At 38.0% G+C, this 26,378-nt stretch overlaps 1 protein-coding gene across 2 annotated transcripts in view; it reads left to right on the forward strand.

Moving 5' to 3' along the window:
* Positions 1–25,481, forward strand: part of LOC136876480 (transcriptional repressor RHIT) — a 143,992-nt gene extending 118,511 nt beyond the window's left edge. For both annotated transcript variants that reach the window (XM_067150477.2, XM_067150478.2), the window contains one exon: positions 22,116–25,481. In XM_067150477.2, coding sequence (XP_067006578.2) covers positions 22,116–22,821 — 706 coding nt within the window. In that variant the 3' untranslated portion in view covers positions 22,822–25,481. The remainder of the gene's footprint in view (positions 1–22,115) is intronic.
* The last annotated feature ends 897 nt before the right edge of the window (positions 25,482–26,378 follow it).

Raw genomic sequence — 26,378 nt, forward strand, 5'->3', positions numbered from 1 at the left:
ATAAATGAATATTTGCCCCAATTTGTCCTCTTGAATTCCAATTTTGTCTTCATATTGTGATCTTTCCTACTTTTAAAGACACCATCCGAACTTATTCGTCTACTGATGTCCTCCCACGCCATCTCTCCACTGACAGCTCCGAACATACCACTTAAATTAAAAACATTTGTATGTTTTAATATTCATCCACCTATTCAATACAATACAATTTTTAAAACATTAGGACATTGTCCTTATTAAAATTGTTGACATGAAATTAGTATATTAGATGGTACATGTTTTGTCCATCAATAGTGGGCATCATCAGCCATATTTTCCACCTTAGAATAGATCAGGTACCTGATTGGAAATAATCTATGAATGCTGTTAAAAACTGTGTCGTATAAAATATATTGGAGATTGTTCAACAACTATTACAATATAAAATGTAGTATGCTGTTATTTGACAATATTAGTGATAATATTGGAGTCTAAAACATGGCAGTTGCTTGAGGATTATGACATAATAAAAGATATTACAGTGAAGATAAAAATCAGAAAATACATTCCATTTAGTTGTCAAATGCCGTATTGTTAAAAAAAAAATGTTTTTATGGAAAGTTAAGCAATGGTAATGGTCGTTGGTTCTTGCAGTTAATAAATGTTGATTTTCATTTATCTGCTTATAGATTTTGAAGAGTTGTTTTTATGGCCTGGTTCCTTTTGAGATGATATAAGTTGGAAATGTTGGTGCCGTAGGCTATATTTAAGTCTTTGTAGGCGTCATTAGACCATCTTCTATGATGTGGTAAGAGTTTGTGATGTTGCTGTTGAGCGTGTTGAGCTAAGCGTGTTAATTGGAAGGGAACGTTGTTGTCATTCGGTGATTAGCCGAAGGTATGATGAGTACCCCTAAAATTTCATGCTTGTCATCTTTAACCTTTTCGTAGCTTACAAATTCTTCTTTCACGAGAATGAATACTCCCCCTTCTACCATTTTTATCCTATCTCTACGATACACCCTCCAGTTCCGTGAGAATATTTCTGCATCCATTATATCATTTCTCAGCCATGATTCAACTCCTATTACAATATCTGGTAAGTATATATCTATTAAATTACTTAATTCTATTCCTTTCTTTACAATACTTCTACAGTTGAGCACTAACAGTTTTATGTCATCCCTACTTGATTTCCAGTTCCCTGTTCCCTTAACACCGCTGCCTAGCACACCCTGTTTCCCTGAATGTACCTCCCTATAATCGTTCTAAACAAATTTCCTAACTTATATGTACCACTGCGGTTTAAGTGAAGGCCATCTGAGCGCAGATCCCTATCTCCTACCCACCCATTAGGATCTAGAAATTTCACTCCCAGTTTTCTACATACCCACTCCATAGTCTCATTTAAATCCCCAATCACCTTCCAGTCAGTATCCCTTCTACACAGTATTCCGCTGATAACAATCTCCGCTTCCTTAAACTTCATCCGTGCTGCATTTACCAGATCCCACACATCCCCAACTATGTTGGTACTTATACCTGCTTGTCTTATGTTGTTAGTACCAATGTGAAACACTACCACCTTCTCCTTTCCCTCCTCCTTCTCTTCTACTTTCTTCAACATCTGCCTTAACCTAATTCCTGGATAACACTCTACCCTGGTACCCTTTCCTCCACACACTTTCCCGACATGTCTAACGATAGAATCCCCCATGACCAGAGCCTCAACCCTACCCACCTCATTTGATCCCGTCCCCTTCTGGTCAGCCCTATCTTTCCTGACAGCTGCAGAAGCTACTTCCTCCTCCCTTTTATCCATTGAGGTGAGAGATAGGTGTGCTATCATACCGAGGTGAGATTGCTCTGTTATCTTACTGTTCTGAGGGGCCCGATTATCAATATAGTGGTAGTGAGGGTGTTCAGGAATAATACAGATACCCTCAGCTATCGTCGTAGGTACATACGAAGCAAAGATAAGATAGTATACAATATTAGTTGATAGCTCAAACATAGACGTGGTAGAAGAAGCAGCACGATATAATAATCATAATAATAAGAATAATAATTTACAGCAGAATTTGCGCAGTGAGAAGGAGTAGGACCAAGAGAAAGTGACAGGAACAAGAAAATCTCGAATTTAACAAAGCAAACAGGATATGTATTTAACAGATAATAAAAATAGTAAACATTTTTCAACAAGTTTAGTAAATCGCAGACAAGAGTTTGCTAGACTGAAATATATAGAGGAAACCTTGAAAGACAAGGAAAATGTGCCACATTTACAATATATAACATCAAAACCGTATGAATAAGTATAAAGGGTACAATGAAGAATAATATAAGTCGATATAGAGGAAGCAACCTGAAAGAAAAAGTGAAAAAAGGGAAAAAGGATAAAAATGAAGTAGGGATTGAACTGGGAAAGGGATTCTCTTCGCCGGGTGAAGTTACGCTGCAGAATGTGTTAAATAAACATTATACCAAAAGGTAACGATGGTCCAAGGAAACAGATATTGTGATTTCAAAATTCCATTGTCCGTAGTACAGTTCGTGTTTGAAAGGTTTTCGTCGAAATAATATTTGATGCCGTAATAAGCTGGCCAAAGTAAAGTTCAAGTGGGGCAGATGGCCCAATGAAGAATTTAATGTCCAAATAACATTATGATAAAACTTGCTCACCGGATAACCTGAAGAAAATAACAGTCCAAATGGTAAATGACAATATCGAACGTAGCAGTAGTATGGCTGCTTCCACCACTCCGTAACGAAGCCAGACTCAATATTTTGAGCGGTGGAGCGAGATTATATAATCGTACAGAAACATCGAGAAGAATAGAGAAGTTGAAAACCAGCATATTCCAGAAACGTCATAATCACGTGTCCAATAGAAGTTAGCGCAAGCACACACACAGGTGAAGGAGGCGGTGCGTGGAGAAGAAGATGACTTCAGGATCACGTGATGAACAGAGTAGGCAGGCGACAGGTGAGCATAGCAGAAGAGTGAATGAAGCAGTGGTGGCGTGATCGGCGAAAACCAGCATGCGAAGGTAGGATGTATACGTAGTGGTAGCGGAGATCGTAACATATTCCCCAGGTGCCAGCGAAAGCGGAGCGTCGACGATGATGCAGAGACGATAGCGTAGCGGTCTTCACAAGGGGCGCCAACTTGGAAGAGCGAAGATCGTGCACTAGAAGGAGAAAGCAGACTGGCGAAAAATGGTGTACCCAAACGAAGAAAAAGGGGAGAGGAGAAAAGGGTGGGGGAAGAAAGAAGGGTGAGGAAGGTGAAGAGATGGACCGGTCCAAAGAGAGAGAGAGAGAGAGAGAGAGAAGAAGAAAGCAAAAGGAAAGGAAGGAGATGAATAGAGCAATGATAGAAACGTTGCATGAGTAGTACAATATAAGGTATACAATATAAAAATATATATATGTGGCACAAAATACAAAATATAAATATATAATTAAGAATTCGTAGGTTTCCATAATAAATTCCATGAGGAGAAAATGTTAAAAAGAAAAGTAAATGTTTTAGGCTCTCATAGGGAGTCCGAGTCGTTACGGAGTGGTGGAGACCAGAATCTGATGAGCAAGAGATATAGAATAAAAAGGTCCAAAACCCTAAGACCCAAAAAAAATAAAAAATAAAAGGAAAATATTAAATAACCGAACAGTACTAGGACAAAAAAAAAAAAAAGAGCCCCAGAAAAAAGGGGTGAGAAACAAAACACACCGGGAAGGAAATCTTTCCCCAGAAAAGGAAGGGAAGGGGAAAAGGAGGGTGAGTAAGAAAAGAAAAAAAATATATTAATTACCAGAAGTGGGAGGATAGAAATATTTTAACTGAGAAATGTGAACACGTTTGACATCAACAGGATCAGAAGTAGACTGTAAGAGGGCATTAGCAGGGGTAGGCAAGGAAATAATGCGAAATGGGCCTATCCACCGGGAAGCTAATTTAGCAGAAAACTGATCACTAGTAGAACTTTGGGGGTGATTACGTAAGAGAACCAAGTCACCAAGTTTAAAGGTGGAGGGTCGATGACGGGAATCATGAGTTTTCTTGGAGAGGAGTTGAGCAGTTCGGAGATGAGAAAGAGCTTTGGTCCAAAGAGACTCAAGAGATTTAGAATCATCAGAATTTAAAAGGGGGTGAAGATCCCAAGTAAGTGACAACGGGGTGCGAAGATCGCGGCCCAAAAACAATTTAGCAGGAGTAAATCGGGTAGAAGAATGTATACTGGAATTGAAAGCAAGAACTAAAGCAGAAAGATTGCGATCCCAGTCCTTATGATAGGAGTTATGGAAAATAGAAAGAGCAGTTTTAAGGTTACGGTGATAGCGTTCGACGTTGTTAGCCTGGGGATAATATGGAGAGGTATTTATCTTCTTAATTCCCAGTTGGAAACACATTTGAAAGAAAGCTTTGGAAGTAAAAATAGAGGCATTGTCGGAAACTAAATTTAAAGGCAAACCAATAAGCGGAAATATGACGTTGGAGAGAAGATTGATAATAATGGAAGAAGAAATATTGCGTAAAGGGTGAAGTATCAAGTACTTAGAAAACCCGTCCAGTAAGGTAAAAATATAGGTGTTACCACGTGATGAACAAACAAGAGGTCCAACCAGGTCAATAAAAAAGGTTTGAGCTGGAGAGGTGGGGGGAAGAGCGAAATGTAGGCCAGCAGATCGAGAATTAAGAGGTTTAGCTAACTGATAAGGTTGGCAAGTGCATATTGACGGACACTTTTACGCATGTTAGGCCAAAAATAAAGAGAAGCAATGCGAGCGTACGTTTTGGCAAATACAAAATGCCCGCCCACGGGAGAAGAATGATAATAAGAAAGTATCATGGGTTGTAGGATAGAAGGGACAACAAGTCTGGCAGAAGATTTAGGAGTAGGTTTGAAAAGAAGTAGACCTTTGGAAAAAACAAAGGGACCACGATAGGAAGGGTCAGAAAGCAAAGCCTTCGTCCGAATGCAGAATTCATCCTGAAGTTGATGAGATTGGCATGAGTGAAAAGATAATGGGAAATCAATCAATGAACAAATTAAATTATCCAAAGGCAGTGAATCAGAGGTGGGGAGCGACGGAAAAGTGGTAGTAGAAGGAGAAGCGTCAGAGGGTGAAGGATCAGAGAGACGAGATAGAGCATCTGCAACACAATTCTGGGTACCGGAGATGAATTTAATGGAAAATTTAAAGCGAGAAAGACGGAGCAACCAGCGGCCAGTTTTGCCAATTTTAGGAGCATTAGAGAGAAGCCATGAAAGGGCTTGATTATCGGTTTTGACAAGAAATTCTTTATGATCGAGATACTCAGAAAAATGTTCAAGGGTGGTGACTAAAGCCAATGCTTCTCGCTCATAGATGGAATAGTTACGTTCAGTGGGGGAGAGTAGTTTACTAAAATAAGCAATAGGCAGAGGGGTACCCTCAACAACTTGATTAAGAACACCAGAAAGAGCATGATCAGAGGCGTCAGTATGAACTTCGAAGGGTAAAGAAAAGTCAGGAAACTGCAAAATGGGAGCTTTGATAAGAAGAGATTTAAGTGTAGAAAAAGCATATTGTTGAGGAGGAGTCCAAATAAAGTTAACAGCCTTACGTTTGAGGTAGTGCAATGGTTCAGCAATATGAGAGAAATTAGGAATAAAACGGTTATAAAAGGACACCATGCCAAGAAAGGTACGTAGTTGTTTGATGTTTTTAGGGGGAGAGAGTTGAGTAATAGCCGCAATACGATCAGGATCAATGGAAACACCTTGCGAGGAAATGATATGACCTAAAAATTTAACAGATGTTTGTGCAAGAGAAAGCTTGGAAGGGTTAATAGTGAGACCTGCCGTATGCAGACGAGAAAGTACTTCAGTAAGATGAATGATATGGGAGTCAAAATCAGGAGAAAAGATCAACAAATCGTCGACATATGGATAAAGATATTTGTATTTAATGTCTGAAAAAAGAGAGTCAACAAGGCGTTGCATAACCTGGGAGCCAACATTGAGACCGAAAGGAAGTTTAGTAAATTGATAGAGACCATTAGGTGTAATAAAAGCAGTGAGTTTAGAACTAGCCGCATCTAAGGGAAATTTGGTGAAAAGCAGAGTTACAGTCAAATATAGAAAAATATTTAGCATTAGCAAAAAACTGAAAAGCGTTTTGCAGCTTAGGAAGGGGATAAGCATCATATTTAATCTTACTATTGAGATGACGGTAATCAATTACAAAACGCGTAGAATTATCAGGCTTATTGACCAGAAAAGCAGGTGAAGCATAATTTGAAGTAGAAGGGATAATGGTGCCATCAGCAAGCATTTGAGATATGTGCTGCTCCAAAAGTTGCATACGAGGTGGACTGAGATGATAAGGGGGATATCTGACGGGAGAGTGGTCCAAGAGATCGATATGAGCCTCATAATTGCGGACAGTACCAAGCTGTTCCGTAACCACGTCAGAAAATCTGTCAGAAATCTGTCAAGAAGCGAGGTTAAAACTTCCTGTTGAAACTGGGTAACATAAACACGAGAGGTAGATAAATGTAATAAAGTAGGGTAATCAGAAGGAGTGATCAAAGGAATGCTAGTCACAGAATCAAAATGAAAAGAAATGGAAGAAGTGTGAGTGTGGAGAATTAAACCAGTATGTGAAAAAAAAATCATATCCGAGTATAAGAGGAATAGGAAGATCCTGAGCGACATAAAAGGGAAAGGACCATGAAAATTTAGAAATCTTTACTGTAAGAATAAGTTGACCAAGAATGTTTAAGGGATGACGTGAGACAGAAGTACATAATAAATCCGAAAAACGTAATTGAAGATGTGGATGTAATTGAAGTAACTGCTGGAAAAAAGATGAACTGAGAAGGGAAATGGAAGCCCCTGAGTCTAATAATGCAAGAGAGGGAATATTCTGAAGGACGGCAAGAATATAAGCAGATGGAGCCGGGAACGGAGTGGCAGGTGGCAGATTTTGCCCTATAAACCGAATGCTGCCTACATACGGCGGGAGGGAGCGTTTCCCGATCGTGGAGTCGGACAATTGCGAGCGATGTGACCTCGGCCTTGACAGCGAAAACAAGAGAGAGTGGAAGTGGATGGAGGAGTAGAAGAAGGAGAGGGAGAAGAAGAGGGAGGTGGGGTGGGGAAGGTATGAGGAGGAGGGGGAACAGAAGCATAATATGAAGCATTACTATAGGAATTAAAGGTGTCCATTTGAGCGATATGGTAAAGATGAGAAATAGATGTGGGAGGAGAAAAAGGGTTAATTAATTGCCGAAACGGAGGGGCAGCATAAAAACGAACGAGAGAGATGAGTTCCTGAGGATGTTCGGAGATGGCAAGAACATCAGCAAAATTAATGAGAGAATCCAAAAAGTCATAGGTTGTTTCATCAGGATGTTGATGACGACGTAAGAAAATAGAGCTTAACTGTTGGCGAATTTCATAGGGAAGAAAATAATTGTGGACAATAGAACGAAATTGAATCCAATCATGGCAATCAGACATATGTTGTAACAGAAAATTACTAAAATGACCTGTAGTTTTAGAATACAAAAGTGAAAGTAATTGCGAAAATGGGGCCAAGTTTAGCTTCAAAAATTTACGAGCAGCAAACAACCAGAGTGTAAGAACAAATGCGTCGAAGTGAGTTGGGGGACTACGTCTAAAGATTTCTTAATAAGATGAAAGTTAATAGCATCTGAATGAGAAGAGGTAAAAAAAAGGATTAGGAGATTCGTACAAATATTGGGGAGACGGAGTAGGCAGTGGTGTAGGTGGGGGTGGGGAAACGGTTGAGAAAGGTTTGGGAGGAGGAGGGGGCGATTGCCATAAAAGGGATTGTGGAGCGGTACAATCAAGAGAGAGTGTCTTCGGCGGTAAAGAAATGTCAGAAGAAGAGAGGTCAGAAGACAGGGTAAAATCCGTAGTGGAAGAAGAATGACGGGAAAGCAAATCATACGTAACGAAAGGGTTTGGAGCCGAGAAATTAAAAGGATTGGAAGAAGAAGTAGAAGAAGTGTCGGATTGATAAGGAGAAAAATTGTCAGAAAAGTAAGCCATAGTGAGAAGACAACAAACAAAGATAAAAAAGAAAGCCACAGACGATACCAAAAAAATAAAAAATAAAAGAAGAGACTGGAATCGAACCAGAGTTACTCTGCTACCATACTGAGGTAAGAGATTGGTTTGCTATCATACCGAGGTGAGATTGCTCTGTTATCTTACTGTTCTGAGGGGCCCGATTATCAATATAGTGGTAGTGAGGGTGTTCAGGAATAATACAGATACCCTCAGCTATCGTCGTAGGTACATACGAAGCAAAGATAAGATAGTATACAATATTAGTTGATAGCTCAAACATAGACGTGGTAGAAGAAGCAGCACGATATAATAATCATAATAATAAGAATAATAATTTACAGCAGAATTTGCGCAGTGAGAAGGAGTAGGACCAAGAGAAAGTGACAGGAACAAGAAAATCTCGAATTTAACAAAGCAAACAGGATATGTATTTAACAGATAATAAAAATAGTAAACATTTTTCAACAAGTTTAGTAAATCGCAGACAAGAGTTTGCTAGACTGAAATATATAGAGGAAACCTTGAAAGACGAGGAAAATGTGCCACATTTGCAATATAAAACATCAAAACCATATGAATAAGTATAAAGGGTACAATGAAGAATAATATAAGTCGATATAGAGGAAGCAACCTGAAAGAAAAAGTGAAAAAAAGGAAAAAGGATAAAAATGAAGTAGGGATTGAACTGGGAAAGGGATTCTCTTCGCCGGGTGAAGTTACGCTGCAGAATGTGTTAAATAAACATTATACCAAAAGGTAACGATGGTCCAAGGAAACAGATATTGTGATTTCAAAATTCCATTGTCCGTAGTACAGTTCGTGTTTGAAAGGTTTTCGTCGAAATAATATTTGATGCCGTAATAAGCTGGCCAAAGTAAAGTTCAAGTGGGGCAGATGGCCCAATGAAGAATTTAATGTCCAAATAACATTATGATAAAACTTGCTCACCGGATAACCTGAAGAAAATAACAGTCCAAATGGTAAATGACAATATCGAACGTAGCAGTAGTATGGCTGCTTCCACCACTCCGTAACGAAGCCAGACTCAATATTTTGAGCGGTGGAGCGAGATTATATAATCGTACAGAAACATCGAGAAGAATAGAGAAGTTGAAAACCAGCATATTCCAGAAACGTCATAATCACGTGTCCAATAGAAGTTAGCGCAAGCACACACACAGGTGGAGGAGGCGGTGCGTGGAGAAGAAGATGACGTCAGGATCACGTGATGAACAGAGTAGGCAGGCGACAGGTGAGCATAGCAGAAGAGTGAATGAAGCAGTGGTGGCGTGATCGGCGAAAACCAGCATGCGAAGGTAGGATGTATACGTAGCGGTAGCGGAGATCGTAACACCATCCCATGACCCTGTTCCACCTGTCCTTTCCTATCCACTACTCCACATTTCCCTTTCCTACATCTTCCCTTTCTCCTACTTCCAAACTTCTCGGCAACAGTTCCCTGTTCCTCATCTTCCCTCGGTTGTTCTACCTGCAGTGACTCCTACCGATTTCTCACCGACACCTATCCTGAATTTTGATCCTGAATGGAGCCCTTAGCCAGCAATCTCCTTCCCCTTAAAACATTAGACCACCTGTCTTCCACAATTCCCCCTTTTCCTTCCAATCCCTCTGTTACACCTACTGTATCCTGTACATTGTTTGGAGGCCTACTTTCCTTCCTATCCTCTGAGAGTATCCTAATTATCTCCCTCAAGCTCTCCAACTCCGCCCTCATACTCCTTAATGCCTGGCCACACCCACAGTTCCTACACTTGCACTGCTTAGCCATTTGTTACTAAATAATGAAAAGAAAAGGAAAAAGAAGATAACTTATTCTGTGCGAAATAAAAATGAAAGGAAAGAAATATTGTCTAGGTTAGTTCACAAAGAACACACGACAGTAAGTTATTTAATATAGGCTACTACTACACTACAGTACTACTTAATTGTACTATTTTTTATTCCTACAACACGCTAACATGATGAAAATTGCTGTTAATTACTGGAAACAGAGAATAATACACAAGAATTACACAATTCTTAACTGCAGTTAAGTCTACCCTAATTACAACAACAGAATTTTAGTAAGAGAGTTACTACAGATACCACAGAAATGGTACTATACAAATATTTCACAGTAATAGAATAAACACACTACTTTCTAATAAGATGCTATAATACACTACAATAATTTTAAACTACGTTCAGACTAAGTACAGATACTACAATACACTACAATAATTTTAAACTACATTCAGACTAAGTACAGATACTACAATACACTACAATAATTTTAAACTATGTTCAGACGTATTCTAATTACAACAGGTTATTACCAAGCAAAAAACAGAAAAGAAAATTACCATTAAAGTTCGAAATTTGCATAACTACTCAAAATTTTAGAATAAGCGCTCTAATTTCTAATAAGTTACTATATTACACTACAATAATGTTAAAACTACGTTCGGACGTATCCTAGCTTCTTACTAAGTACAAATAGAAATGAAAATTCCAATTAGGCCTAAATTTAGATATTCGCAAGAACTACCTGTACGTACGGTACTCAAAGATTACCAACAAAGTCAAACACATATACAGATTAATATTAGTACAAAGGCTAAGCCTATACTGAAGAGGATGACTAGATGGTGACAAATATTGAGTTCCAAAAATAGAGTTAAAATTTAAAATTATAGAAAATCATAGTCACCCGAATACCAAGTTTAATGGGAATAAAAAAGAGGGTAAACACTCTTTACTCCTGAAGTTACATCTTTCCCAGCAGGGATTTGAGTAGAGTCCTTAGACTTGCTTGAAAATTACATTTATATGGTGAAGTTAAACTTTAGAAATTTACATTAAGAAAGAATTTTGAAACCTTTCCCTCAAGTCAGCTTTCTGGAGCTATCACATATTTAAAAGATGTCTGCCATTACCTTGAGCTGGTGGGCCTTCCGATGGTAGGCCAGGCCTTCCCCTGCCTCCATTAATGTATACACTCTTGACTGAAGCAAAGAAGAAGACAACATGGCCCAGAAGCTCTGAGCTTTTATAGCAGAGGGGAAAGTTCCAGAACTCTGCAAGGCCATCGGCCAGTACACACCCACAATTTTGAATGGTTATCAGATATATGTACAAAATTTCTGATTGGCTAATACTTTCAGGAGGAAGGAGGCCATATATTGCTGACAACTTCAGCACATAAAAGAAAACTATTTACAAACACTTAGGTTAACAAACATATAAGATAGGATTTTCCCTTGAGAATTAATTGTCCATCCTCCCACCAGCGGGGGCACATTAGTCGACAGGTGTACCTCTGGTACAGACCTCCAGCCCTTAACACATTGACTCCCGTAGGTGCCTTATGGCGGATAACACTTCGCCAGTGTATTCTCCCGTATCCGCCTTAATGTGGATAAGAACTTGGGCGAAAATTTCACATTAAAAACCGTGCTATGGAACGCAGTTCCTTCATTCTTTCATAAATGGTAGTTAGATGAACGTTCTGACCTTAGTTAACATATGTCAAAACAGTAATTCCCACCTAGAATTACCCAGCAAATTCTTTTCCCAGGCACATACCAAGCCCGCGCTCTTGCCTCCAGTGTAGTTGTGTTAGTGCCACTAGCAAGACACAGTATGGGAAGCAGTAAGTTTATATCTGTTGAAGAGACTGGTGAAATGATTTGTAATGATGATTCTGGTGATAAAGTCATCTCAGATTTAGAGAGTGAAAGTGATGAGGACGAAACAACAGTGTGCAATATTATTGAAATACCAGACAGTGTTCCTGACACCTCTCTGAGCTATTCTACCCCGTTACCTGAGTTTTTAGGAAATGTAGGACTAAATGTGGAGGTTCCAAACAATGAAGATATAATGTCTTTTGTGAATATATTTATCAGTGACAGTTTTTTTTTGCATATGTTTGTGAGCAGACTAACTTATATGCACAGCAAGTTATCAGTACCGCACCGTGTCCATTCACTAAATATTCAATCTATCAAACTTGGAAACCTGTGTCAATGATCGAAATGAAACAGTTTATCGGTTTGATTACAGAAGCCAGATCTAAAAATGTACTGGACCAAAGATCCCGTATTTTCAATGCCTGTATTTTGCAAGACAATGTCCAGGAACAGATTCAAAGGTATCATGATGTTTTTACATTTTAGTGATAGCAGTAACTATGTAAACAGTGCAGACAGGCTCTATAAAATCAGGCCAGTATTAGAAAAAGTTTTGGATCAGTTTTCATTGGTTTACAGTCCTGACTGATGTGACGGAATTAAAGTGAAAAACCTATCTTGTATTATCCCTTTCGACTTGGAACTTTTAACCTAGAAATTTGTAAAACTGAACTTTCGTCCAAGCATTGACTAAATTTATTTTATCTACATTTGTGAGTTTAATCGCCTCTGCTCGGTCTCGGAGCAGTTATGAACTTGCCATCAGATTGTTTATTCTAGGCACGGGATGCACGCGCATCTTCCCTGGCAGGGCCAGGCGATTTGAACGTAGCTTGGAAAGAAGTCGAGAGTTGATCGCTGACTTGGGAACATGGAGGATCATTTCGCTTGGTACTGGCTGAACGCTGTAAGATTCTGTGGAGATATGGACAACGGCTAACTGTAAATGAGTGGGCTAATGGCCTGATATACTTCACCTTGTTTCTTTTTTTTTAGTAACTGATACATCCTCCAAACCTCATCTTTAATGGATTCTTTTATGTAACTCACAACCCTCATGGTTGTAAGTATGGTAACGGGATTAGAAACCTCGACCAAGCAACAAAGCTATAAGTTCTGCATAATATTATAATTATTGGTGTTTCATCACTTAGGGTATCTCGCCTCTTCAACTACGACTGTGCTGAATTAATGTGGAAGAATTTGTGTTCGGCATACAATCCATTTCAAAACCATGTTTTTCATTTCATTGAGAACTGACTTTTGCTTGAATTTATAGTTACTGAAACTTTTCGAACTATGAAAAGTGGTATCTGTACAATTTTAGGGGAACTAGTTAATCATTTTACCGCTCAGCTTCAGTAATTTGAATTGTTGTATATTTTTGTTGTGTTATTTGGATTTTGCCTCGTTTCATTTGTAACTGTCCGAGGCAAGGTAATTTAGTGAGGAAGTTCACACAAGAATTGCATCATTTTCGGGTTCCTTTGGGTTGATTAATTAATTTATTTTTCCTACTTTGAGTTGAATTTTGAAGTACTATTTAATTTCCTTCTTTGTTTCTCATTTTGTTGCATTGTTGTGATCGTGTTCCGTGATTGGGAAAACTGTGAATTATGGCGTCACCCCTTCTTGGTGGTGATGGTGATTGTTTTGCGGTGATCGTTTGTTTTGGCGGTGTCACCTGACATGATTTTCTTGCGGTTTATTCGGTTGGTTTCTTGGTGTTAATTCTTTCCTATTTCACTATGTTGTTGTGAGTTTCCTGTTTTTTTTTAATTCTGCCCTTTTGGTATGATGATGTAAAGACTTTCTTGTGAGAACTTCTTGAGCTGTGGGTTTTAAAACTGATTAAATTTTTTCAATTTTGAAATTGAAAAGTTAGTTAGAGGTTTTAAAATCTTTGAAATTGAAAACCCTATTTAATGAAGACATTTTGAATTTATGTACAAGTCCGAGGAAAGTGAAGTTACATACCATTTACTAATGTAGTTTACTATAATTATCCTTGGGGTATCGGCTGATTCCTTCTTTAGTTTAATTATTATTATTTTCCTAAGATTTGTTTTTCTTCTGGGGATGTTCAGTGCCTTTTAAATTAATTGCATTCTTTAAATAAATTTTGTTAATTCAGTTCAATGTCTGGTGTTTATTCTTGGAGGAGATAAACTAGTTTTAATACAGTAATCACGTTCCACAGTTTGTTATCACCTGCACTGTTCATGGTAAGTTCTTATTTATTTATATTTTTCCTTCTTGTTGTGCTGTTATGGTGATGTATGCTTCCACATTTGTTTAATTTATTTGCTGACCAGTCTGGACGATTCGGGGAGATCGCGGACTGGCACACCGAAAGATCGCTTTAGATGAGGGCATGCTTTCTTGGAGAGGCCGGTTACATTTTCGAGTTTACAATCCATCTAAAATAACTAACTATGGCATTATAGTTAGGAGGGTGTGTGAATGAAAAATTGGGTATATTTGCAAATTGCTTATTTATGATGAAAGTGGAATGGCCTTAAATAGTACTGTCTTTGAACTTTTCAGTCCATATTTAGGCCTAGGGTATTGTGTTTACATGGATAATTATTACAACAGTGTTGCTCTAGTAAAAACCTTATGTGAACAGAATAATACCGTTTGTGGGACGATCAGGCAAAACAGGGGAGTACCAAAGGACCTTAAGGGCCAACAAAAATGCTTGAAAAGAGGGGAAATGACATTCATATGTGATGGGGAAATTCTTCTTGTCTCATGAATGGATAAGAAAATAATCACAATGATTTCATCCATGCATTCTGCTGAAATGGTTGAAGTCACTTCAAATTTTGGCAGAAAAACAATGAAGCCAGTATCCATTGCAGATTACAGTTAGCACATGCATGGAACAGACACAGCTGGCCAATACCTTGCTCTATATCTCTTCATGAGAAAAACATGTAAATGGCCAAAAAAGGTTTTCTTCTATTTACTACAGTGCACCCTCTTCAGTTCTTTCCATCTCTTCCAGAAGTCCATTACCCAGACAAGAATGACCTATCTACAGTTCATACAGACAGTTTCCAGATACGTTTTTTTGCTATTTGCTTTATGTCGCACCGACCCAGATAGGTCTTATGGCGATGATGGGATAGACCTAGGAATGGGAAGGAAGCGGCCATGGCCTTAATTAAGGTACAGCCGCAGCATTTGCATGGTGTGAAAATGGGAAACCACGGAAAACCATCTTTAGGGCTGCCGACAGTAGGATTCGAACCCACTATCTCCCAATTACTGGATACCGGCCGCACTTAAGCGACTGCAGCTATCGAGCTCGGTAAACAGTTTCCAGGTACTATCTTGAAGGTCATAATACTCCTGCCACTGTCCCAATCTCAGCCCCGACCCAAGTCAGAGCAGCCTCTCCAGCTCTCTCCGACACGTCACCACCAGCATCCACCCCACCGCATTCCATTCACCAGCCCGCCACCCCCACCCACGAAGAGCACCAGATAAAGATCCCCCATTACATCTGGATGGAAAAGTGAATGAACATATTCTGCTCAAGTTTCCACTACTGAAAACTGACCCTTACCCTACAAGAAGATGTAGAGTTTGTCTCAAGAAGAAAAAAGTATGTGACACAAAGTGGTACTGCCGGAAGTGTGACATCTCTCTGCAACCTAGAGCATGGGACACCAGATATCACACCTTTAAATCATACTAAAATCCCTTTCCCAGGTATGTTCTAATTTTCACATTATTTCAAAGCGTAATATAGGAGTAGTAAATATTTTTGTTCCACAGTGCAGAAGGCAGGACTGGCAGGCAAGGACTATTAAAAATGGCTGGGCTGGAGGTTTAAATGCCCTGGCTACTTCCTGGTAGTCAAAGTGTTAAGGTTCTACCATGGCCAGTACAGTTTTGAAACTTGGCATATAAGAAATTTTGAAATTAGAGATCAAGCTTAGAACGTTTCTTTATGGAGAGTTCATTCACAAGGTATTTTGAAGAAAATAATTCTTGAAGTGTTTATGAAGTCTCAGAAGTCTGATCAGCTATGCACAAGGTTGACGGCAAGAGCGGCCGCCACTGCCGATGCCAGGGTGGGGTCCCACGGACCCCTCAAGTACCCTCAGATACCTCTCTCTTGCTACCTTGGGAGGGGTAGCCATGGACCACATTTCATAGTTCTGCCCTATGATGAAGTGGGCTGTTGGGGTTCAGCATCCAAGCCATTACTACTGATGATGGTGCCCAAGTTGGCCATTGAGAAGGAGACTGGGCCGGGACAAGGTGGGCCCCTACCTCGCACCGGCATCTCTCACCAGTTGTTACGACATAGCCTCATATGAAATCAGGGCACTGCAACAATTAATTCCTGGGAAACAGTAACTGATTTTATGGACAGAGTTTTTTTGTTGACGGTGCAGTTAATGTTAGTGCCATGTAGGACAAGTGCACAGAATTCAGTCTCAGACTTGGAGGCAGGTACCAGATAATGGCAGACAGGAAAAGAAATTACTGAAGGGAAGATTTTTACAAGAGAAAAAAATATAATTTGAACCAAACATACTTAAAAATTTTCACCATTACCAGGGGCAGAAGGCCTCCTCCTTTACTTACTTGTGAAAAACGTAAGATTCTAAGCTGCTAAGGAAAGAAATATAATAAAATTGGCAATGCCATCACTTGGTGGCCCATAATGAAAAGCACAGAGTTTATGCAGGTTTTACTTCAGACAGATGAACCCTATAAATCCTCTCTATGTCTGGGTTACTCACCAAGAGGGTGACTGACGTTAAGAAATCCAGAATAACACAAGGACCATGAAATCTGAGGGTGAGCTTGCCTGCAGGAACATTTTTTTTTTTACCATGACTTGATCTCCAAACTTTAAATCATATCTCACTTTCACTTTCTCGTATGAGGCTTTAAGGTTATTTTTAGCTTTTCTCTACAGATACTTGATATTGATAGGGTGTATTGTCTCTGGTAAAATCTCATTAATTGACCACAAATTGGACAACGAAGTGTTAGAAACGAACTTAAACATAAGAGATGCGGGAGAAAACTTGTCATATCAATACCCTGGAGGCAGGTACCAGGTAATGGCAGACAGGAAAATAAATTACTGAAGGGAAGATTTTTACATGAGAAAAAGTATAATTTGAACCAAACATAAATACTAACAAATTTTCACCATTACCAGGGGCAGAAGGCCTCCTCTTTTACTTACTTGTCATATCATACGCATACAGTAAATTGTAATTATATGTATTCTGCATTCATCCCCAATATTTGTATATAAATTTTAAACTGTCTTTGAACTTCGCATCAAATAAGACTTTAAACCACCATTATTGTCAATACTGTACATATGACGGCCTTGTTTTGAGTGAAAATTCACCAACGTGTTCACTAGTGTAACATATTTTTAATCAATTTGGTATTTTGTTAATGATAAGATCTTGTAAATGTTTCTTAATGTATTCACTCATGCAACATATTTTTATAATTTCCAACCGGACGTCTGGTAGGATTTTGAAGTATTGATATGACTGATGATGCCCCACAAAAGGGGCGAAACATGTCCAAACTATTTTTAACGATGTCTAACTAATACATTAACATCTTGTACTGTATTGAATAGGCTGAGTTTAAATACAGTTCTTGTATTATTATAAATTAAGATTCTTTCAATACAGAGAAAATGATTTTCATTACTTGTAAACAGCCATGAAAACCGTGTGAAACCATCTATGCACACAAGGATGAATTTGTTCCAATTCCCCTTAGACTGAGGGAAGGGTCCGACATAATCTATGTATAATCGCTCCGTAGGGCAAGATGCTTGATGAGATGACAATAGCCCTAGCGTAGTAGACAACGTGGGCTTACTAAACAAACAAGATTTACAAGCTTTAACCATCTCCCTAATCTCACCATCCACGCTCCTTCAGATAAACATTTCTCTAATCATCTGTCTAGTTTCGAAAATGCCCAAATGTCCCCCTAATGGAGTCTCATGGTAATACATGAAGATCATGGGCACAAGGACAACTGGAACTACAATTTTTATCCTTTGATCGTGCCTTGAAGGGAAACACAGAACCCTATTCCTCAGAGCATAAGGGACAACATGTTACCCAGAAGGAAGGGTTTCCATAATAGGAGCCAGCACTAGATCTTCACATTGATATTTTGCTATGTCATGAAATAGCATAGGGACATCATTCAAAATGGCATTAGCACTAAGAGGTATAGAAAAAGAAACAGAAGAACTTTCCCCCGGGTCAACAGAATCAACCTCACCAGAAAACATATGGCTTAACCCATCTGCTACCTCATTCTCTGATCCCCAAATGTGTTGCACGTCAAACTGAAATGCTGAGATCTGGATAGCCCAACAGGCTATTTGTTCTATATGATGGGGCCTAGCCAAAACTCAGCTCAGAGCCTAATTCAAACTTAACATGTTCAAGATAAAGGCAGAATGTTTCCGAGGCAAACAGGACAGCAAGTCCTTTTAACTCGTATATGGAGTACTTGGCTTCTTGAGTCAATAAGGTCCTAGGTGCATAGGCAATTGGCCGCCTTCTGAGTTCATATTCCTGAAGAAGAACAGCAGCAATCGCAGAAGATGAGGCATCGGTCTGAACATTGAATTTCTTAGAAAAATCGGGCATTGCTAAGACTGGGGCTTTACAGAGAGCTAGCTCCAGGTCTTCAAACACAGCTTAATATGATGGCCCCCATTCAAACTTGACACCTTTCCTGTGGAGGAAGTTTAAGTGCACCACCCTATTAGCAAAATTGGGAATGAATTACCTAAAGAAATTCGCCATGCCGATGAATCTAGCAATCCCTTTAACATCTTTAGGAGGCTTAAAGTCACGAATTGTCTGTGTTCTGGAATGATCAATTGAAACTCTATCAGGTGACATGATATGCCCTAAGAAGGATGACTTAGTGAAAGATAACTTTGATAACTTGACTGTCAATCCAGCCTTGCAAAAGTGATTTAGGACTTCCTCTAGACGAGCCAAGTGTTCTTCAAAGGTTTCAGAGAAAATAACATCATCTACATAATGGTACAGATTTTCAAACTTGATGCCAGTAAAACTTTGTCTAGCAGTCTAATGAGAACAGCTGCACCTGTGGGTTGCCCGAAAGGCATGTGGTTGTATTCATACAGGTTCCAGTCGGTAGTGAATGCAGTCAGATGTTTGATTCTTCAGCCAGGGGTATCTGGTAATATGCCTGGTTAAGATCTAGGACGGTGAAGAACTTAGCCTTACAAAACCAAGAAAAACATGAATGCAAATCAGGAAGGGGCACTCATTGCAATACAACCTTATATTTTAACACCCTGAAATCAATAACTGGCCTGAAGCCACCTTTAGGTTTCAATACAAGAGAGATGGGTGATGAATACAATGACTTTAAGGGCTGAATGATACCATCCTTCAACATCTGATCAATAATTTCCTTAAGGGCCTTCATTTTAGGTGGAGATAGCCTATATGGAGAAAACCTTACAGGGACCGAATCTGTTACCTCGATCTTATATTCGATTAAATCAGTGACACCAAGAGTTTCCGAAAATACATTGGGAAATGACTAACATAACTTGCAGTTACTATCAGCCTGCTCCTCAGGTAGGTGGCTAACGTCTAACGACATCTCACTCTGGGTAGGCGAAATCACAGAAGATGATGCAGAGCTACAAATAATAGAGGAATATTGAAATTACCCTCAAATTTGAATGTGCAAGATTTACTTTGAAGATCGAGCAGAAGACCAGAATATGACATGAAATCTGCCCCTAATATAACAGGGCATGACAAATGTTTGACAAATGTTTGGCAACAAACCAGGCGACCGCTTTCCCCTATTTCCCCCCTTCGGCCCAGACCAACCTTGGACACTTGATTACTAACACAACACTGCTCGCTAGGTTTCATTGTGCTTCGCATGGACAGCGATCTTTTGAGGTGAGTCACGTAAAAACGTTTACGTTATAAGATGTAATTTTATATTTTGCCTCTTCAGTTAAGCGGTAGTTTATTAGATTCCTATTATTTCAGGTCCGCATTGAACTGGGAACGTTGTACTTGTTAACATCTTAAAGGACCGATTGTTCGTTTCCACCTCACTAGGATTGCTCCATTAAAGCGACTCTGAAGATGTTATTGAATTATTTTAATACGATTCTATGTGATGTTTTAAGAAGTGTGTAAAATTAAGCTAATGTTTCTTCAAGACTATTTTATTTTTTAATTGTGTTCTTTTAAATCCACGTTAGTTTATTAGTGAGCAAACCGGTTTACATATGTTTTCATCAATTTAAGGTTTAAGACTCGCAAATCTCGGACGTGTAGAAAATATGGTCTTTGAAACAGTTTAATTGTAACACAGTCTTAGGTTGTTAATATGGTTTTAAATTGTGTTCAATTTGACGTAGATAAACTTATGTGATTGCCAATTTTTCCAAGAACCTATATCAGCTGATGATGAAGCAAAAAGGGCGTCGAAACTAGTTCTGATTGAAATATATGTTGTAATTTCATCTAAACAACAGTTTTTTTGTATTGAATAAGGTGGATTCAAATTACAATAAATGTTGCAATCTTGGTTCAATACGGACAAACAATGAAATTTATTAATTTAACCATCTGAAACTCAATCAACAGAAAACGCAGATATGAACATGTTATCTGAGAAACCTTGAAACATGCAGGAAGCTGAACCTTGTGTATAGAAGTCACAGATTGGAGCATTATAACAACCCAAAATACATAGGGATAAAATTGTATCATGTCCTAACTGTTAATGTTTAATGACCTTAGGCTGACTAACATTTGTAGATAGATTTTTTCATTTTGTTGAGCCTAAGCTTCAAATAAGGAAGTTACTTTTAATAACTTTTTACTAACATATAAACTCCACTGCAAGGACACAAAGCAAAAGGTATTTACTGGAAATAACCTCCTTCAGGAACTCTTTCACACTAGATCCCAGTGTTCTGCAGATGTCTGTTCTTCATCCATGTTCCTCTCCTGCTGAGTACACTGTTGCTGTCTTCAGGAATTCTGCCCACACTAGCCTAGTAGATATGAAACTTCTTGAGACAGGCTGCATTGTTATGTGCTGCTTCTGATGTACACTACTAAGTAAGATCCTATCTATGCGAAGTACAACACCACCATATGAAAGAAGACAAGTAGGAGAAATTGAAAGTAAAGGAACAAGGGAAAGACCAAGTACACATTTCATCAAGTTTGAAGTCAAGAAAGAGCTCCTCACAACAACAGCATTTGTTCTGTCATCACCTGAAGCTTGTTGTACAGAACTATGGAGGAAAATAACTTCAGTGGCCAGTAATGGGTTACCACCTGCTTTTCAGAACTTGGAAGATGTTCAACTACTTTGGAACTGGTGCAATAAATTTCAAAGTTAGGCTTCAGAAATGGGAGTACACTGGTGACGAACAGTACAAATGTGGCAGAAGACAAGATTTAATACACTTGCTTGTCTGTATCCCTGAGTAAACCATGCATTGCAAATGACAGAGCAATTATGGCTAGTAATGACTGGTTAGGCAAAGTGTGAATATGTAAATGTATTTTTATAATTCTTTAGTGTTTCAGAAAGGGAAAAGTAAATAAAACCCCAAGTGATTGCAATTTTACCTTGATCTTAAAAAAGTATTTAGGTCATTGGAACCTCCTTCTTAACATTATTGTAATAAAGTAGACTCAGGATGGATATGTGTGATTTCATCACATGATGCCATTATTTTCTGTAAAAGAGCCTATTCTGATGAATTAAATGATTGGTTATTATCACACTTTTATTCACCAGAACAAAAGTACTATTTACTGAAATTAGTGAAAATAAGTGAATCAAAGGACACTCGCCTAATCAGTTGCCTTTTTGTTGGAAGGTTTTTCCAAATTTGCTTTGAGAAGTGAATTACTCTGATTTTTAAATTTCTGATTTGAGATTTGTTCAAGTATATCTGTTTCAAGCAGATTATTTTCTTGAATTCTTTGAATGAAGGTGTGTGTAACCTAAGAGGTGTTAATTAGTACCTAAATAAATCCTTTGTAAAATTGTTGATGAAGAATGAACAGACAGGATCATAGCATCAAAATCAAATACTGAAAGAACATTAATGGTTTTTATGAAATTTCACGATTTTATATTGTTTGAATGAGGTAGATTAAAAGATTGATCCCTGACTTCACTACCGAAGTCTGGCTGCTGCTGCTCTTTATCCCGTTGTGTCAGTTTCTCAGTGATCCTTCTGTACTCTGTGTAGTAGACTTTGAAAAATGGTTTTTTTTACTAATTATGGTTTCTGTTCATTTCAGGAAGACTAAACGACGGAAAGGAAGGAAAATAACATATTGCACGGAATGTGGGAAAATGTTTACACGACAGTCCAACCTTAACCAACACATGTTAGTTCATACAGGAGAGCGTCCTTGGCCATGTACAGTGTGCGGTAAAACTTTCACGAACAAATCGAATTTGAAACAACACATGTTAATGCACAGTGGTGTAAAGTCTTACGTTTGCCCGGAGTGCAATAAGGCGTTTACAATCCATTCTCATCTTGTTCGTCACAAGAAAGTTCATACAGGAGAGAAACCATTTACATGTACGGAGTGTCGTCGTTCCTTCACTCAAAAGTCAAATCTTACACAACATTTACTTGTACATTTAGGAGTGAAGCCTCATTCTTGTCCTCAATGTGGGAAGTCCTTCTCATCAAGATCTACCTTGAAACAACATTTACTTTTACATGCGGGTGTTAGACCATGGTCATGTCCTAACTGTGAAAAGACTTTTGCACAAAAATCTAATCTTACTCAGCATATGTTTGTACACCATAAACCTATCATAGATACCTTGGATGTAACGCCATCTATTATAGAAGGCTCAGGCGACATTGAACTAAGAGAAGAACCCTTTGGTGACGATGAGCGATCAGGCACAGACAATTCAGTTGATTATGTGGCATCCACTGCAGAAGATTTGGCTGACAATGTTGACAGACTGCCAAGTCTGTGCTAAGACTGAATACTGAATTGTGACTGCTGTCGACCTCAAGGCATTAATTTAACAGTCTTCCTTTGGAGTGTATTTACCTTTTATTATAATGTGTATCAGGTCACTGCAGGTAGAACAGAGGAACTGGGAAGTGTGGAAGTAAGAGATAGGGAAAAGGTAGGAAAGGGAAATGTACAGTAGAGGATAGGAAATGACAGGTGGAACATGGTCATGGGAGGGAGAAAAGAGAGGAAGAAGTAGCTTCTGCAGTTGTCAGGAAAGGTAGGGCTGACCAGAAAGTGAGGGGATCAAATGAGGTGAGTAAGGTTGAGGCTCTGGTCATGGGAGATTCCGTTGTTAGACATGGGGAAAGTGTGTGGAGGACAAGGAACAAGGGTAGAGTGTTATCTAGGAATTAGGTTAAGGCAAATGTGAGGAAAGTAGAAGAGAAGGAGGAGGGAAATGAGAAGGTGGCAGTGTTTCACATTGGTACCAACAATGTAAGGCAAGCAGGTATGCCATTACAGTTGTTTATTGGATATGTGGAGTATCACAGTAACTATTTCTGAGCTGAAAAATTAAATTTTCATATTTTGAACATTTATGGACTGCTGTACAAAACAACAGTTCTATTGAACTATTCTTCAAAGGTATTGAAATTAAGATTTCCTTGAGCCACCATTTGTTATCACTTCAGAGATGAGGAATATAAATCAGGCTGAAATATGCAATTCAGTAATGTAACTGGAAAGAAGCAAATTTGATCACCTGGTAATAAATAGTTCCAAAACAGTAGTGAATAAACTTCAATGTTTTACTATGAAATGTTAAGATTATATTAATAATTTTAGCATGTCTTTTATTAGCAGGATCACTTATTTTATCTGCTAATTTTTTGGCAGAATACAGCATAATGCCAACTTCCAGCAACCCAAATAAAAGCAAAAGAAATAATTTTTTTAGGTACAGTTGTTACATTTAGTAAGGGGCTCATAAATTATGTAAAAGTTTGAAAAGTTCAACAATACAATACACCAAATAATATGGATTTATAAAATAGTACTGGTAGAATATTAATTGAGTTTATTCGTATCTAGTCTTAAAGGGTATAGATATTAATTTTGTAGTAATTTAAAATGCATTTCATTTTACAGTTATTACACTCTAACTCTAAAATGAAGTATAAATATTTTGTATTGTGTCTCCTACATGCAGCTAGTGGTTTGGAAGTTATTTTGAGTGCATTATGAACATTTTTATTAAACAAATAATATGAACTTTATATTGTATTCCTCAATGTGGTTTAGAATTTGAGGGTGCAGTGAATATATTTTGAGTTCCTAGAGGAATTGTGCAAGAATACTTCATTTTACTATTTTTAATATAGAACTTCCCAAGTTAAATATTTAACATAAGATTATAAATACAGAAAAAAGGAAATTTTACAACAAGCCATTTTCCTGTTGTTGTTGATTTATTGAAGAACTTTTGAATTTGCAGTGTGTATGATGATTAATACAATGTAGGGATGTAAGGAAATCCCTTCCATTATTTCCCTTAAAAGGAAATTCCCTTCATTATTTCTCTTAAAAGGAATTGTACACATGATCAATTAAGAGCTACTTTTAGAGTTAATTTATTGTACAGTGGATAAAATGCAATTAGGTACCACATATTAGTTCAGTCAAAACTATATTTGACAGTTGTTTAATATTTTTAAAACCAAAAATTATATATAATCTGTTATATCTTTTGAACATTTGGGAATGTTTAAAGGAGTAGTTCAGATTTTTAACTGAACCTCAGAAATGAGAGGGAATTCAATTGGAAAGCAAACTAGTTTTGTAACATACAATTCAGTACAAAAATTGCACAGTTATTTGGATATTTCTCCAAAGCCGCTGATGTCACTAGCAGTGAGATTGAGTCTTGCATCAATTCTTCGACCTTTATGCTTAGGCATGTGTTCCTTCTACTGCTGTTATAAGGAGGCAAGTTTGCTGCTGACACAATTATTTATCAGTTACTATGGCTGGTAGATATAAACCATATAAATTCAAACCCATTGCAAACAGAGGTCATAAATAAAAAGTGACTTCCTAGAACTGGAGTAAATTAAAATCTAATTTAAAATGGTGTGAGTGTAGTTTGTGTGTCGATATGCTTACCGGTAATGAATGTATGTGTGTGTTGCCATGATAGTTAAGTAATAAATAAGGTTAGGGATTGTGCAGACTGTATTATGTTGCATGACAATTTTGATACTGTAATCTTGAACCTTGATACATTAAACACTATAAAACTTTTAATAATATGCATATAACTAATAGAGAGTTATGAGAGCAGTTAAAGAAAAATACGCACTGTACATGGTGTCACATTTCATAGAGACACTTTATATATTGGATCAAATCCTAGAATATGCTGTGTAAAAATGTAAGAAACATTATACTTGCCTGTGAAGTTAGCAAAATACAATGAACATTTCCTAAAAGGGGCAACAATTATACTGGCTTGAAGGCAAATGCATCAGGAGAGCTTAGTTACTTTGATTTGAGTGATGACACAAGACTTTATTTTGTTCACTTTTTGTTGTAAATGTTACTTCAAGATTTTAATATTTAATCTCAAATAAACTTGCCTAGTAATACCAGATTACAATGTTTCTATCGAAGAGTGGGATACTGCTGCAATGTTCTGAATAGTCTTGGCCAGGTATGGATCACCAAAGGTAGGTAAACTGTGGCTGTTGGCAACTTCCAAAATGTTTGTCTGAATATATCATCTCTCCGTAGAGAGATCTCTCTTTAGAGAGCAAGTCTTTTTCTTCTCTATCCATTGTTGAGTTGATTGAGAAAACAGCAATATGAGTTTTTTTATGATTAACATTACTCTTGTGATCTAAAATTGCTTGTTTTGTCCTCAACATCAATCCATTGTAAGGAAAATGGATTCTTTTGAGGTTCTATTTCAGACGTTCATTATGAGAGGACTCCAGCATATTTGTATCATAAAAATCATGTGTCTATCGGTCAAAATGTTTCTTAAAACATTCTAATCAGAAGAACTAGGGACAATCCAGTTTTATCTTTCCCAATAGCACTGTTCACATTTTTAGAATTTACTGTCACCATCCTACTCAAACATGTTGGAGAACAGCTGTAGATCTTCAATGAGCTCATCTTTGTCACCCCAACAACTTGCGGATAACCACCACAGATGGTTTACTGTAATATTTTTGCTTCCTTTTGAGCCACTTCGTAAAACTCTTAGCTAAATGTCATACATCAAACTGGCATTCAGTGTTTGGAAAATTTGTTCAGATGAGTTTTCTTATGCCTCCGTGGCAGTCAGAGAGAAAAAGAGTAACATTCAACGTGGTGGTGAGTGATTGTAGCAATGCTTTACAGGTTTCCATGTTCCCTTTCACAATTCTTTTTTTGGATCACTTGAAAATCTATCATCTTGTCAATTTTCAAGTCCACTAAACTGCACATCACAAATTTTCTACTAAAGTCAGGATAAATCCTATAATACATCACCTTGAGACTATTGTATATCAGTGAATCATTAAATTATGT

This window comes from Anabrus simplex, chromosome 6, assembly GCF_040414725.1.
Source record: "Anabrus simplex isolate iqAnaSimp1 chromosome 6, ASM4041472v1, whole genome shotgun sequence".
Lineage (NCBI taxonomy): Eukaryota > Metazoa > Arthropoda > Insecta > Orthoptera > Tettigoniidae > Anabrus > Anabrus simplex.